This window comes from Anolis carolinensis, chromosome 4 (assembly GCF_035594765.1).
Source record: "Anolis carolinensis isolate JA03-04 chromosome 4, rAnoCar3.1.pri, whole genome shotgun sequence".
Taxonomy (NCBI): domain Eukaryota; kingdom Metazoa; phylum Chordata; class Lepidosauria; order Squamata; family Dactyloidae; genus Anolis; species Anolis carolinensis.
This window is the reverse complement of record NC_085844.1, coordinates 63,477,587-63,493,786: the sequence shown is the minus strand read 5'-3', so window position 1 is coordinate 63,493,786 and position 16,200 is coordinate 63,477,587. Positions and strand designations below refer to the sequence as shown.

General features: G+C 38.0%; 1 protein-coding gene and 1 long non-coding RNA gene across 4 annotated transcripts in view; one reads left to right on the top strand and one right to left on the bottom strand.

Annotated features, from left to right (window-relative positions):
* Nucleotides 1–7,267: 7,267 nt before the first annotated feature.
* Nucleotides 7,268–16,200, bottom strand: part of cep192 (centrosomal protein 192) — a 59,060-nt gene continuing 50,127 nt past the window's right edge. For all 3 annotated transcript variants that reach the window (XM_008108711.3, XM_008108713.3, XM_008108712.3), the window contains exons 40-47: nucleotides 13,666–13,861; nucleotides 12,713–12,792; nucleotides 12,460–12,555; nucleotides 11,168–11,287; nucleotides 10,290–10,408; nucleotides 9,823–9,931; nucleotides 8,686–8,744; nucleotides 7,268–7,980 (exon numbers count right to left, since the gene is read on the bottom strand). In XM_008108711.3, the coding sequence (XP_008106918.2) occupies nucleotides 7,842–7,980; nucleotides 8,686–8,744; nucleotides 9,823–9,931; nucleotides 10,290–10,408; nucleotides 11,168–11,287; nucleotides 12,460–12,555; nucleotides 12,713–12,792; nucleotides 13,666–13,861 (918 nt within the window). In that variant the 3' untranslated portion in view covers nucleotides 7,268–7,841. The remainder of the gene's footprint in view (nucleotides 7,981–8,685; nucleotides 8,745–9,822; nucleotides 9,932–10,289; nucleotides 10,409–11,167; nucleotides 11,288–12,459; nucleotides 12,556–12,712; nucleotides 12,793–13,665; nucleotides 13,862–16,200) is intronic.
* Nucleotides 13,857–16,073, top strand: LOC134298928 (uncharacterized). The gene is made up of 2 exons (XR_010006046.1): nucleotides 13,857–14,204; nucleotides 15,057–16,073. It is a non-coding gene; the product is annotated as an uncharacterized LOC134298928 (long non-coding RNA).

Genomic DNA, 16,200 nt, shown 5'->3' with positions numbered 1-16,200 from the left:
TTGCACATTTGTTTGCATTTATTCCTTGCTCTCTCTCTGCACATCCAATGTGGTGCTAAGCTTCTACACACCAAAATATACTGTAATCACCACAATCCTGGGAGTTGCTCATCTTTAAGTGTCTCCATATTGCCTGGGAAACATTTAAATGTATTAGTAGAGGACCTAATGTTGTTGGACTGCTGTTCCCATCATCGTTACAATTGGCTATACTGACTAAAGGTGCACATGCACAATAGAATTAATGCAGTCTGGTATCATTTTAACTTCCATGGGTCAATGCTGAGGAATCATGGAAGTCGTAGTTTTACTACATCTTCAGCTTTCTTTGCCAGAGTGCTGGTGGCTCACCAAACTACAACTCCCACGATTCCATAGCATTCAGTTATGAGTTAAATCGGTGACAAACTGTGTTAATTCCTCAGTGTAGATGCACCCCAAGGTTTCTGGGAATCTGTAACCCTGGAACAGTTTTAGGACCACATACTTCACAACCTTGCTAATAATGTGAGTTGGAGGATGAATGGTAACCATTTGCTGTTTAGTTATTCAGAAACAGGTGGAATATAAAACCTGCTTGTCTTATTACTTCAAAATAAAAGAGGAAAATGGTTTGAATGTGTCCAAATCAAGCATTGTAGAACATTGTGACATTTTCCCAGTTCGTTCCATGGGAATTTTCCACAAGAAAGGGCCCTTCATTCAGTACTAGGAATCCTATAGTGGGTTGAATCTGCAACTATATACAAGCAAATGAAATATTTATTTGTCACTGAGGGGCAGGTGATTAACTGCCTGCCTCGGTTCGAAAGGAACACTTGACAGGCGATGCACGGTCAGAAAGCTTTAATAACTCTATTCTGTGTAAGCAATGTTCCTAACCCCACAAAACAAATGAGATTTGCAAAGAAAAAATGCTCATGAAAAAGAATTTGGCCCAAACTGAATTTGCTACTAGACATTTTTCACCACAGAGCCATTTAAGGCTTGAACAGATTTTCCAAGGAAACTTTTGTGAAACCTCAAGTTTTGTGACTCTGTTGAGCACAAATATTCTTAGCAGGCTTATAAAACTGTCCCAAAACATTTCTTGGCAAAAGATTTTAAATGATCTGAAAAGAATTGTAGTTCAATTTGAATGGGTTATCTGGCACTGGCAACACAAAATGCGCATTTGAATATTTATTGCAAGCATGTCGTATTTTGCAGAGAACACCCAAAGATCTCTTTCTCCAGTTATCTTGTTCCAGCTGTCATATATTAGCAGTAGCCTCCCAAACGGACCTTTTCATAGAACAGTTTCTTTAACTCCCCCTCCCCTTCCCAGCGCAATTTGCTCCCTCATTCAGAGACCTTTGTAGCCATTTAATCTTACTGTTTATGTGTCTGACACAGCCACAATGCGCCATGACTGATATACCTGACAGCTCTGACTGGTGACAAAATACTCACAATGAAGCACAACGCCATGCAGGATGAGTATTACCTACCGCTAGCCTAATGGAAACTTGAAATGAAGGTAAGGAAATAAAGGGGCCTTGTTTCACCCCTGCTGTTTTTTTCAATATTGAAGAGGATAATTTTCATATAATTAGTTGCCTAATAAACCAAGAGTTTATTGAAGAGGCAGTATGGCCCCTTAGCATCTCTCTTCAGAATTCATATGAATTAGTACAAGAAGTTTAAAGGTTCTTCACAATTTTTCTCAAGGACAACTTTCTTTCTTCATTTACCTTTTCCAGTGAAAGCCTTTCCCAGGTGGTGTTCAGGTTTATGCAGGTGGTAATGAACATCCCTACTACTGATTAGAGCACCAAAACACAGCACTTGCGAGCATCCTGAAAGAGAATAAATTCACCTTCACAGGACATGTCTGCAATGTTATATTTGCACACAAGCTATACAACACCCAGAGAGAAAAAACAGGCAAAATATTGACTTTATCATGAAGGAACTTTATCTTTTCCTATCTTCTTTCTAGCTGGTATAAAAGATCAATCCTAAACATATCTACTTATTTCCAAATAAATTGACATAGAACTGCCTTACAATCTGAAAAAATAGAACCATAGAATATTAGAGTTGGAAGAGACCACATGGGCTATCTAGTCCAACCCCCTGCTATGCAGGAAAAGCACAACGTACCCCCAACAGATGGCCATCCAGCCTGTTTACAAGCTTCCAAGGAGCTTCCACCACACTCCAAGGCAGAGAGTTCCACTGTATTGTTGTTATTTTATTTTTGTATCCTGCACCATCTCCCCAAAGGGATTCGGGGCAGCTCACATGGGGACCAAGCCCGGTACAGCATAAAATACAGTATCAAGTGCATTTAAATGCACCATTGAACATCTCTTACAGTCAGGAACATCTTCCTGATGTTCAGGTGGAATCTCCTTTCCTGTAATTTGAATCCATTGAGTCCTAGTCTCCAGGGCTGCAAAAAACAGGCCGGCTCCTTCTTCCTTATGATATCCTTTCATGTTTATACATAGCTATCATGTCTCCTCTCAACCTTCTCTTCTGCAGGCTAAACATGCATAGCTCTTTAAGATGCCCTTCATAGGACTTCATCTCCAGACCTTTGATCATTTTAGTCGCTCTCCTCTGGACACCTTCCAACTTGTCAATATCTCTTTTAAACTGTGGTGTCCAAAAATGAACACAGTATTCTAGGTGAGGTCTAACCAAAGCTGAATAGAGAAGCACCATGACTTCCCTTGATCTAGACACTAAACTCTTTGATGCAGCCCAAAATCCCATTGATTTTTTTAAGCTGTTGCATCACAGTTGGCTCACGCTGTCCACGAAGATTCAAAGATCTTTTTTACATGGACTGTTGTTCAGCCAAACATCACCTCTCCTGTATCTTTGCATTTCATTTTTTTTCTGCCTAAGTGTAGTACCTTACATTTGTCCTTGTTGAAATTCATTTTGTAAGTTTTGGCCAGCTCTCAAATCTGTTAAGGTCATTCTGAATTCTGATCCTGTCCTCTGGAGTATTAGCTATCCCTCCTAATTTGGTGTCATCTGAAAACTTGATAAGCATGCCCTCTAAACCTTCACCCAAGTCAACAACAACAGCAACAATAATATTACTATTACTCCCAGTATGATCAACCATAAACTGGGATTCTACAAGGCAGCAGAATGTGTCCATAAAGATTAGTTGGGTAAGTGATAATCTTAAACCGCATTTTCAGGACAAATAAATTCTCCACACCTAGTACTTAGGTATTTGGTCAACTAACAACACTGATTAATAAAACCATAATAGGAGGAATATCATCAGGCTTTATTGTCATAATGGTAGACACAAAACAGAGGCCAAACCTTCCATTTACTTGTCTGTATCAATCTGGTTCCCCCAGTGGCGCAGCGGATTAAACCGCTGAGCTGCTGAACTTGCTGACCAAAAGGTCAGCAGTTTGAATTTGGGGAGTGGGGTGAGTTCCCGCTAATAGCCCCAACTTCTGCCAGCCTAGCAGTTTGAAAACATGCAAATGTGAGTAGATCAATCGGTAATGCTCTGGAGGGAAAGTAACGGTGCTCCATGCAGTCATGCCAGTCATGTGACCATGGAGGTGTTTACGAACGATGCCGGCTCTTCAGCTTAAAAATGGAGATGAGCAACAACCACTGAAGTCGGACACGACTAGACTTAATGTCAGGAGAAAACCTTTACCGTATCAATTTGGAATCAGCTGGTATTACTTACTTAGGCGATCCCTCATGGTTCGAGGATGATGGTCTTCCAGACATGGGGTCCTGTGGGTGGGTTCTTAGGTGGCTGAAGAGACCTATTCTTGATCTGCACGTTCTACCACAGTGAGGACATCAGTTTCCAGGTGGAAGGCGGTCCCGGTCAGGGTTGGCTTGACGGGCCTTCCTCTTTGCATGTTTCTACCTTAAGCCCTCCATTCGTTCCTCTTCAAACTCCGCAGCACTGCTGGTCACAGCTGACCTCCAGTTGGAGCGCTCAAGGGCCAGGGCTTCCCAGTTCTCAGTGTCTATGCCACAGTTTTTAAGGTTGGCATTAAGATCATCTTTAAATCTCTTTTCCTGCCCACCAACATTATGTTTCCTGTTCTTTTAATTTAAATAATTTTTTATTGAGTGTTACATTCATAAAATAGTTTTTTTTAAAAAAGCACCTTAGTGGATTGAGGGGGAAGGGAAGGATGTGCAAAACACGGAAAAGGAAAGAAAAGTAGAAAGGAAAAAGGAAAAAAGGGGGGAAAGGGGGGAAAAGGGTGGGGTGGGGAGTGTTTTCTTTCTTGACTTCCCTTCTTCTCTATAACGACATTTCCCGTTCTTGAGTTCGGAGTAGAGTAACTGCTTTGGGAGATGGTGATTGGGCATTCAGACAACGTGGCCAGTCCAGCGGAGTTGATGGCATAGGAGCATCACTTCAATGCTGGTGGTCTTTGCTTCCTCAAGCATGCTGACATTTGTCTGCCTGTCTTCCCAAGAGATTTGTAGGATTTTTCTGAGGCAACGCTGATGGAAACGCTCTAGGAGTTGAGTGTGACGTCCGTAGACAGTCCACATTTTGCAGGCGTATAGCAGGGTTGGGAGGACAATCTATCTATATACAGTAGAGTCTCACTAATCCAAGCCTCGCTTATCCAAGCCTCTGGATAATCCAAGCCATTTTTGTAGTCAATGTTTCCAATATATCGTGATATTTTGGTGCTAAATTCGTAAATACAGTAATTACAACATAACATTACTGCGTATTGAACTACTTTTTCTGTCAAATTTGTTGTATAACATGAAGTTTTGGTGCTTAATTTGTAAAATCATAACCTAATTTGATGTTTAATAGGCTTTTCCTTGATCAGTCCTTATAATCCATGATATTCGCTTATCCAAGCTTCTGCCGGCCCGTTTAGCTTGGATTAGTGAGACTCTACTGTATATAAAACAGTGATGGAATCCCGGCGACCGACAAAACAACAAACTAAAGGCCCCCCAACCTTGAAAATTGACAGCACAACCCCTCATCTACGCCTCTAGGTTGATACAACAAAAAGAAAAGAAAAATAAAGTCCTAATTAGAGGGAGAGGAATAATTGTTTTTATCCAATTGCTGCCAGTTAGAAGGCTAAGCTCCGTCCACTTGGTCTCCTAGCAACCCACTCAGCCCAGGGGACAGGCAGAGTTAGGCCTCACTTAGGCCTCTTCCACACTGCCTATAAAATACAGATTATCTAATTTGAACTGGATTATATGGCAGTGTAGACTCAAAGCCCTTCCACACAGCTATATAACCCATTTATAATCTTATATTATCTGCTTGGCACTGGATTATCTTGACTACACACTGCCATATAATCCACTTCAGTGTGCATTTTATACAGCTGTGTAGAAGGGGCCTCATATAATCCAGCTCTAAGCAGATAATATAAGATTATAAATATACAGTAGAGTCTCACTTATCCAACATAAACAGGCCGGCAGAACGTTGGATAAGCGAATATGTTGGATAATAAGAAGGGATTCAGGAAAAGCCGGTTAAACATCAAATTAGGTAATCATTATACAAATTAAGCACCAAAACATCATGTTATACAACAAATTTGACAGAAAAAGTAGTTCCATGCACAGTAATGCTATGTAGTAATTACTGTATTTACGAATTTAGCACCAAAATATCACAATGAATTGAAATCACTGACTACAAAAACATTGACTACTAAAAGGCAGACTGCGTTGGATAATCCAGAACATTTGATAAGCGAATGTTGGATAAGTGAGATTCTACTGTAATATGAAATAATTACTGTGGTAATCCAGTCCAACCCAATTCTGCCATTGAGGACACAATCCAAGCACTCCCAACAGATGGCCAGCCAGCCTCTCAATAATAATAATAATAATAATAATAATAATAATAATAATAATAATAATAATATCATACAATCCTAAGGTTAGGAGACACCCCTAAAGATCATCCAGTTCAACTTCCTTCTACCATGCAGGATGACACAAACCAAGCACTCCTGACAGATGGCCATCCAATATCTCCACAATAATAATACAAATCGAATCATAGAATCAGACAGTTAGGAGAGACCCCTAAAGGCCATCCAGTCCAACCCAACTCTGCCATTGGACGATACAATCCAAGCACTCCCAAAAGATGGCCAGCCAGCCTCTCAATAAGATGATGATGAAGAAGATCATACAATCCTAGGGTTAGGAGAGACCCCTAAGGATCATCCAGTTCAACTTCCTTCTACCATGCAGGAGGACACAATCCAACCACTCCTGACAGATGCCCATCCAATATCTGCACAATAATAATACAAATCGAATCATAGCATCAGACAGTTAGGAGACACCCCTAAAGGCCATCCAGTCCAACCCAATTCTGCCATGCAACCAGACAACGCGTGGCCGGGCACAGCTAGTGGCTTTATAAACAAGCACCTTGGTATCTCTATGGATGTCCCGATCATCAAACACTCTCTGCTTCATTTGGAAAACTGCTGCACTCACAGAGCTCAGGCGATGTTGTATTTCAGTGTCGATGTTGACTTTTGTGGAGAGGTGGCTGCTAAGGTAGCGGAAATGGTCAACATTTTCTAATGTTACACCATTAAGTTGTATTCCTGGCATTGCAGAGGGATTAGCTCTTGCCTGTTGGAAGAACACTTTGGTTTTCTCAATGTTCAATGAGAGGCCGAGCTTCTCGTATGCTTCCGCGAAGGTGTTTAGAGGGGCTTGTAGGTCTTCTTCTGAGTGCGCACAGACTACGTTGTCATCGGCATATTGGAGTTCTATAATAGATGTTGTGGTGACCTTGGTTTTGGCTTTCAGTCTGCTGAGGTTAAATAGCTTGCTATCTGTCCGATAGCTGGTATATCAAGGAATGTACAGAGGCAGTGTGGGAGAAATAAAGGTATTGTGGGCGACTTGGAAGCACTGTGCTGTTCTCCTTATATATTTGTGATCCAAACACCACCACAACACTAACTAGAAAACTGGCCCCTCACATGACAGCGATTATAACTGTTCCCTTACAAGGGAATTATTTCCTACTGTTCCAAAAGTAGACTGAAAGTCTAACAGTTACAAACAGGGAAATTTTGACTAAATTAGAGTTCTTGTATTGGTTGTACTTGCATGTTTCAGAAATCTTGTCAGGTTTATTTTAGTGTCATTCCCATGTGGAGTATTCGCCATATGTTGTATGACGTAACTACATTAGTGGTGTAAGTGGTCAAAACAAAGTTGTACCAGGGACAGATCAACATAACAGTTTTGAATTTTTCCAGAGCTTTTAATAATCAATCAGTAAAGATTTTATTATCATTATTATTATATATGTATTTTAAAATTTGCATATTTTTCGAAAGTGAAGACTATATTAATACTAATAATGATGCAACAAAACAGATGCGAGGAAGACTGTATAACATAATCTACAGAGCAGAACCCTCAGGTTTTGCTAAATTTGGGTAACAGAGGCAAATATTTCTTGAAATTTTACACTCTTATTTTTTGCTTCAAGTTCAAAGTTGTAAAAAACACAAGTCTACTTATAGGTACTGTTGAAAGGAAATAATTTTATGAACAATTTTATTAATTTGTTATTCATATTTTAATACTTAAAATTGTAACTTGTGAAATCATAAAAAATAGGACAAACTGTTGCTTCCAACAGCCAAAGTGCAATAGTGTCCAAAGCATGATAACCTACAAAATGACTTTATTAAAAAATACAAATAGCTCAAGTTTATTTTTTACAAAATACACATTTTAGTATAATAAACAAGTTATCATTCAATAATTTAGTTTCAAATTTTGTACAGCATCTTAACAGCAGTCTTTAACTACTGTTCTCCTAAACACATGCCAATAAGCTGGATGGTAATGATACCGCTTTTGTCCGTCTCTACCACCAGCAAGCCTTTGAAAGTACCTGGTGACACTGGTTTGAAATGGACTGGTAAATTGCAATAGTGGTAAGATCTGCAAGAGAGAAAAATTAGAGGTTAGACCTCTTTCACAATCTGATTTTGTTTTATTGGGATTGCTGGAGAACAACTAGATATGTAACTATAATCTTCTCAAGATTTTTATGCCTGTGAGAAAACACATGATGTTATCTTATCGAATTTTACAGTCACTTACACTGTTCTTTCACATGGCGCTCGTATCAGTGTGGGAATGTCACTGCCCCACATCTTTCTGAACATTAGATGACTAAAACTAATTGTATTCAATTATAATCTCAGAATAAATCACTGCTGTCTTTTATGAGATGTGATGCATGCATTTTACGCATTCAGGCAGAAAGAAGGAAGACACATATTAAAATAAACATTCATTGTGAACTTCTGATGCTTCTGTAAATAAAATGGATGATAAAGAGCAAAACACATTTAGTTACTTCTTGAATCAAGTTTTAACTTAACAGCTATGCATCTTCGTCTCCTCTCATAGAATTCCCATTCTATTCGCATAAAATAAACTTCACACTACTACTAACTCAGTGACAGTAACTACAGATAAGACACAAAACAAACTGAGAGCTCAATTTGTAGGTCAAAATGCTGAAAACGACTAGAGGGAAACCTGAATTTGATGTCTGCTTTATCATGATCAACATTAGATCTCCACATAGGTTCATTCATCCCAACTGTGATTAAAAAGATTCAATATTATTTCACTGACCTCAAATTATAATGGGAGTGCTTGATGTGGAAAGGTTCTTTGGGATTTCTGAACTTGAGCTGCAATTGAATAAAGAATTGTTTAGAAGGAAGTGAAGATTACAAAATATACGTAATGTATTTCTTCAACTGTAAGACTTCCTCGATTGTAAGATGTACCCTAATTTCAGTACCATACCACTAACAAAAATATATAAGATACATCTGCTATTATAAAACACACCCCATTTTAGAGATGTTTATATAGGGAAAAGGTGCATCTTAGAATTGAAGATATACAGCACCCTAATTTCAGTATCACACCTCAGGGTTGAGCAAAAATGACTGAAATATAAGACTGAGAAAAAGATTTGTTGTATGTAAGTTTGGTCATCAATCAGATCATCACTCTGATTTCATCATTCCATTTCAAGTTTAACCCTCATGTACTGATATAAGTGTTGGAACTCCACCCACCACATCTGGCACAAGTTTGCAGTCAACAAGGAGATAGACTGCTCAGTTAACTGGCAGGGAAAGCCCTTCTTCCCGCATTGTTCTTTTTGTCTGCCTGTCTCTCTATTCTTGACTCTTATTTATGTTTGTTAGACATAAATTCTCTTTTTATTCAAAGTTTCTAGCCACTTAGCAAGCCTCCAAGCTCTTCTCCTGTGAGCATGGAGAGAGATAAGATGTCTCCAGAGAGCTAGATTCGAGATTTCTAGAGAGAACATGTATTTGCAACTAATCAAATCCATAAAAGTCAACCCAGCAAATGTGGAAGGCCAACTGAAGCACGTCCTCCCTGCCTGTCTGAGCTAGCAAAACTAAAAACATATGGATTATGACTGTGGTTGTGGAGATACATAGTCTCCAAAGAGTATGCGAGACAACTCTTTGCAGTCATAGTTTGCACTCGCTGTAGCTTTTGAAGACTTTTCAGGGGTGGTATCACATAAAATGCACCACAGCCAATTCAACTGAGAAGGAACAATGGCCACTTCAGCGAAGTATGTCTTTCCTGTACAAGGGTACAGCTAACACACCAGTTGCAACTGGTCAAAGACCCTCTTAACCCATAGATGTCAATAGGTTTTTTTCTGTTTCTTTTTCAAGCATTAGATATATTACTAGTAAGAGATTATGTGACAGCATTTACCTTGCTTGAAGAGGGAGAATAATTTCGCATGCTGACTTTCAGTGTGCTTGATTCACCAATTTTTGTTGGAGGGAATGTATAAACATCTTCTTGGGCATATACACCTTTGCTGATTTTGGAAGAGAAAAGTGAAAATAATAATAAATATTTATAGTGACTGCTTTAAAACTACTTTTTACTACTTTAAAATGAGGGGGAAACAATATTGAAGCCAAACATTTTGAGCCTTTGACTGCAGAATGCCAGAATAACAGGAAATATTGATTGATGAAATGTCACCAATAACATTGTAAGATTTTCCATAGCATAGTAGCGATTGCTATCTAGAATTCTAATTACAGTATAATATTGTGCATAGGCAAAAATATAATCATGTAACATGCTATATATTCAAACATTAGCCAAGTTCCCTGGGCTAGCAAAGAATGAACGCAAAGCACAGTTTTATTATCTTTTCGTTTACATACCAGATTTTTTGGTCAATGTTGTCAGGGAAATCTATTCTTTGAGACACATCCCGAACATTAATTTTTACTAAAGCAGGTGGAGAAATGTCATTTTTTAAGCCATCATTCAGCAGGATACCCTGTTGAAAGGAACATCTGGAGCTAAATAATTACCTCCAAAACGAGACATATACATTTTTATATAGTCTATGAAGTGTAATAAAGTTCATTAGTTTAAGAGAGACCACTTGTTTGCTCGAGCTCCTTGATTAACTCTTTTCTGAACCCTTCAAAATCTCTTATTATAAAACAGTAGTTGCACCGTGTATTTCATTACCCATCTTCCACAACACCCGCATCTCTTTCTTTTTAGTCCCACCAGTGTATATGGCAAAATGAGATTGTTTGCCTCAGTGTGCATTTGCTTGCTATAATGAATTTCATTTGCCAATTTAATGCCCTCTCCCTCAATCTGGAGAAATCTTTTCTGAACTCTTTAAATCTTGTTTTGTTCTAAGCATTCTAATTTGGTATCACTGGTAAACCCGGCCACATCACTATTATTCACCCTAATTCCATGTAATTTATGAACAAATTAATGCAACAGCTTACCTGGCAGAGTATGATCATTATAAAACCTATCCAGCAGCAAATTATAAATTTTTAAATATTTTTATTTAAAAATATTTTTATAAAATATCTCATAATGAGATATTTTATAAAAAATATTATATAAGACGCTCTTTCAAGCCACTCACCATAAAGCAGTATGATGAAAGGCTGAAAATATTGTTCATTAGAGGGTGTGTTTGTTTCTAGGAGACAGCACAAAAAGTGAAATGCTGGCCATCTCCAATCCCATTCCACGAATGTTATCAAAGAAAAAAAAAAGATCTTACCATTCCACAAAACTGAAGCCTGTGCTTGTCTTTCAGGTGAGATTTGTGAAAAGGGTGACATTCAAGCTCCCAGAACTGAGAATAATGTCCTCTATCTCTAGGCAAAAAGGTGACTACAACCTATCATGAAATAAAGGTAGGAAATATCATATTTACTTGAATCTAATGATCACCTTTTCTGGCTAAATTACATAACCAAAAGTGAGGTGCATATTATACGACGTGCTAGAATTGCACACGTAAACTCGCTTGTGTCCTTCCATCAGGCTGAGGCTGGCAAACTCAGCCTGATGGAGTGGCACAATTTCCCTACTGGCCTCATTCACAAACCTCCTCTTGGTTTTGATGGCCTTGTGAAGGAGGTCTTAGCTGGGAAGCTGACACCCGTCCATCAGGCTGATCATGGCGAGTTCACCGGCCTCAGCCTGATAAAGGGGCATGGCTTTCCCTTGCCTGTTGGTAGGCAGCAGAATGGCCGATAGGCAAAGGGAAGCCACACATTCAATATTGCCACATATTCAACAATGGTTTTATTTATATATATATATATATATATATACACACACATACACACACACCTTCAAAACTGAGGTGTGCATTACAATTTATGGCACTTGAGTAAATAATTTGAATATATATTTAACTGAATTAGCAATGGCAGAGATGCTGAAAGTACCAAGAAATTTGGCTAATAGAAAAAACTACTAACTCAGCCACACACAGGGTGGTTGGTCCTCTCTATGTTTGGGACTTCAGCTTCCCAAAATCTAAGCAGAATATTTGCTGGTTGGGAATTCTGGGAGCTGAACTTCAAAACATCTAGAAATACAAAGTTTAACAACTAGTGACATGGGAAACAAAGGCAAAAGGAAAGGAGACAAAAGTCAGGTGTGAAGGGACCATGGCCCCATCAGCACCACTGGCACTGAATCATTGCTCTTCAGTAATATTTGCACTTTGGCAGCATTTTCAGTCTTCTTCATATACCTTGGTTCTACTACCCTTGCCAGAGAATTCCTATAATGCCAGCAATCCCATGTCAATTTTACTATTGAAAGTTTTATTTTATGAACTAAATTCCAGGTTAAATGCGCTGCGCATGGTTGAAACTAAAAAGTACTATAATCTTACTATATTTGCATTTTTTGCAATTTCTGAGAAGCAAAATATAAAAGTGGCTTCATTTTACATGCACAAATTTGTCTGTTGGAAAGTACAATTTTTGGAAATTAGTGCATTTCCTTTAAAGGACGATAGTAAAAATACAAAGAAATAAGATGAATTAAACTTACTTTTTCTTTTCCGTGGGCTTCAACAGAACCAGAAAGAGATGAACATCGGAAAGCAGTATATGTAACTCTGAATACCTCTCCACTTTCATCTACACCCTAAAATAAAAAATCTACTATTAATCAAAACAACAAACTTGGTTTTCAGAAAAAAGACTCTCACTATATTGATGTCAGGATAACTCTGTTAAGATAAAGAATGTAAAACACACCCTGATCCTTTGAAAATCATCTTGATCTTATATTTTCCACTTACCTTGACATAAGGTGGTGCAAAAGATGACAAAAACCATTTTACATTTTCATCTCCATTATTTTCAATTTCGAGATATTTCTCTGTAGGGAAGAACACATATAATAAGGCATAGGCCATGTATGTTTCATAAGTTCCCTCTCTAAAAAGTGGCAACTGCTATACAAAACAGCCAATCCTGTTTTCCACAAATCCAGTTAGGCCCCAAATCTCTGGCTCTGAGTTGCCTTGGAGTGCAGAGTCATATTTCAAACCTTAATTCTTGCTACTATTATGAAGATAGGCAGGAAGAAAAATAAAATAGGAAAAAGCATTGTCCACTTCTCAAAAGTTTCCACAAAAGGGAAAATAATTATGGTGTCCATGGATGTTTTTTGTAATAATAACAACAACAACAATCATCATCATCGTCATGTTTATTTATACTCCGCCCCATCTCCCTGGAGGGAATCAGGGCGGGGTATACTTCCAGGCTACTCCCAGACATATATTTCCTACTCTAAACTGAATTGCTGCTCCTGGAAGCCTCCAAGAGCAGGTACTCACAACCTACAATAATATGTAGTTATCTGCCACTCAATCCAAGTGGTACAGTTTCCACATCTTGTATAAATAATTTCATTGGCTCTGGGTATTTTTTAAAACAAACAATCCTGCCAATTCTGTGAGTCTGAAAGGCTATTTTAAATGTATCTATTATGGTTTAATCTGTTTGACCACACTGTACTATTTAATTGTTTAACTTTTGTATTGCATTTTTTTAAACTTGGCTAAAGTGTGGGATTGTTAGATGCCTTGAGTCCCCATGGGGAGAAAGACGGGGTATAAATAAAGTTAATTGTTCTTGTTTTAACTGTAATATACATGTGGCGATTTTGATTTTCATACTAAATATATTAACACAATTTCCACTACTACATATTTTGTTTACCAATCACATGAAAGTCAGAGAGTACCTGCAGTTTTACCACACCATGTCTCAGGAAAACACACAGACCGATTCTTTACTTCAAGTTTTGTTGATGGTGTTTGAAGGGGCTGTATGTGAATAACAGGAAGCTCAGCCAGTCGCTGAATGCCAACTCTGGCAACTGGTGAGGCCTTCTCAGATGGCTTTTCTGAAGTATCTTCCCGAATCTGTACTCTAAGAAGCTAAAGGAGGGGTGTAGGAAGAGGTGGAGAGAAATACATTTTTAATATGGGATGTTACAAACTAACTTTGAATGTCCATTCTCATATGTGAAGAAGAAAATAGCCACCGATGGTTTAGCTCCTCTCATTGTCCAGTGAGTCAAGGATCTTCTCATATCGGAAGAAAACAGTTAAGGAGCAGAATCTGAGCTATTATGTCTATTCTTTCTACAGCCAAGCTAAACAAGGATAATACGTGTATAAGAAAAATAACCAGAAAGATATCTAGATTTTGTGAATTGTGAGGAGATTCCAGATTGAAAAACTATTACGAACTGGCAGTGGGAATAGAGAAGCACCTGATGTGAGTATGTGCTGAAAGAGGTATATTTGTAAGATCACTGGGGAAAGTGCTGATACCTCTTGCTTGGTTTTAGATCCACATGTAAATATATCTGAAGGAATTTAAAATTTTATATAACATCAATTTGTGGTTCATATATGCCAGCACTAGAGAACAAAAGCTCCTCAGGTGGATTCTCCAGCTGACCACATAAAATCTGACCGTGTTCTTGTCAGATTCATCATTAGTTGATGGGGAAAGGAGTGAGCAATCAGTTTCAGCATGTTTACATATTGTCAAAACATTCCTTGGATATGGAAAGAGCTGCCTGGCTTCCTCCTCAGACAAGTGATCAATAGAATGACATTCTTAGTAGATAAATCTGACTTTCACACTTAGCAGAGGCCCTATGCTGCACAGGCAGAGACTACATTTATTGCCCAGTTCAGGTGGCAATACTGGATTGTCCCGAAAAGTATTCGTAACTGTTGAAGTACGTTTCTGAATATGGGCTTCTTCATTATATAAATGAATAGCAATATACTGGGCACTTGACATAAAAATGTGAGGAAATAAAAAACATGGGAGACAAAAATTGTCCTCTTGAAGTGATGAGTGTAAGAAATATAATTTGTCGAAAGTGTCTGCTCACTATTTGAAGGTGCATAAACAAGATTAGATTTTTTTTTAAAAAAAATGGGAATGCTCCAGCACCCTCTGGTGCTCATTAAGAGTACCGATACTAAAAAATAAATTTAAAAAAATGAAGTCTGGTGTGTGGTTTGAGTAGTAACACATTTATACTGAGTCAAGAAATAAGAAGCAGGCTCATCTCACAACTTTGCAACTGCTCATCTAAATTTCCTTTTGCAGAACTTCTATCTTCCTCTACAAATGCCTTTCTCCCAGACTCTGCAAAACTGGACTAGCACACAAATACGGAGTCAGAACCTCAACCAAAGCAACTTAAAACTTGGCTTTGGAAGCAGGCTTTTGAAGACGATGGTTTTAACATTTTAATGCTTTTATTCTAGCAAGAGCAGCTATTTTTGATGTTGATGTTATATTCGCATATGTTATCAGTAATTGCAATGGTTCTATTTAAAGTTATGTTAATTTGACCTATGTACTATTTTTTTTGTATTGTTTTAACTGTTGCTTGCTGTAAGCTACCGGGCTATAAGTAAAACAACAACAACAACTTCTTCTTCTTCCATATGAATACAGGAAGCAACAGTATATCTACATTACATAATTATAGCATTTGGACTCTAATTTAACTGCCATGATGCTGTCCTATGGAATCCTGAGATTTGTAATTGTATAAGGTATAGGATAACTCTTATATCCATTGGGAATATTGCACACTCTTGAACTTACCATGGCAACAAGAAACCATGGATTCTTGGTAAACCCCATTGAAATGAGTAATTTTGGGCTGGAAGTTACTAAAGTTACGAAAGAGTCGCCCTGGAGAACTTAAAAATTAAAAATTTCTAGAGAGCTATACTCTCCAGGAATTTCTTAAGTCCTCCACAGTGACTCTACAGCAACTTCTGGCAGAAGCATATATAAGAATCGCCTTAAAGAAGTTAGAAAATTCCTAGAGAAAAGATTTTCTTGGATGCCAAGATGTGAAACCGTGGGTAGTGATCCCAGGGGTCATTCTGTACTTAAGAAATTATTTTCCAAAGAACATTAAAGGTATCCTTAAGGGTGACTACTAGAGACTCCTAGTATCTCACTAAAACAAAAATTCTAGACTTTTATGGACTTCTGTTTATGGACTTCAGTGAATACACCTATACTTAAAGAGTATGGATTATTGATTATGAATGATACCCTGTGTACTCAACACAGAGAAACTACATCCTATCTATAACTGAACTTTAGGATAAAACCATGGGAGTTAAAAGTGGTATCAAACTGCTATAATTGTGCTATGTGGACATTTGTGTTCATCAGTTATAACTGTTTTTGTTTTTACTCTGAATTTACAAGGGGACTGGTATCAAAT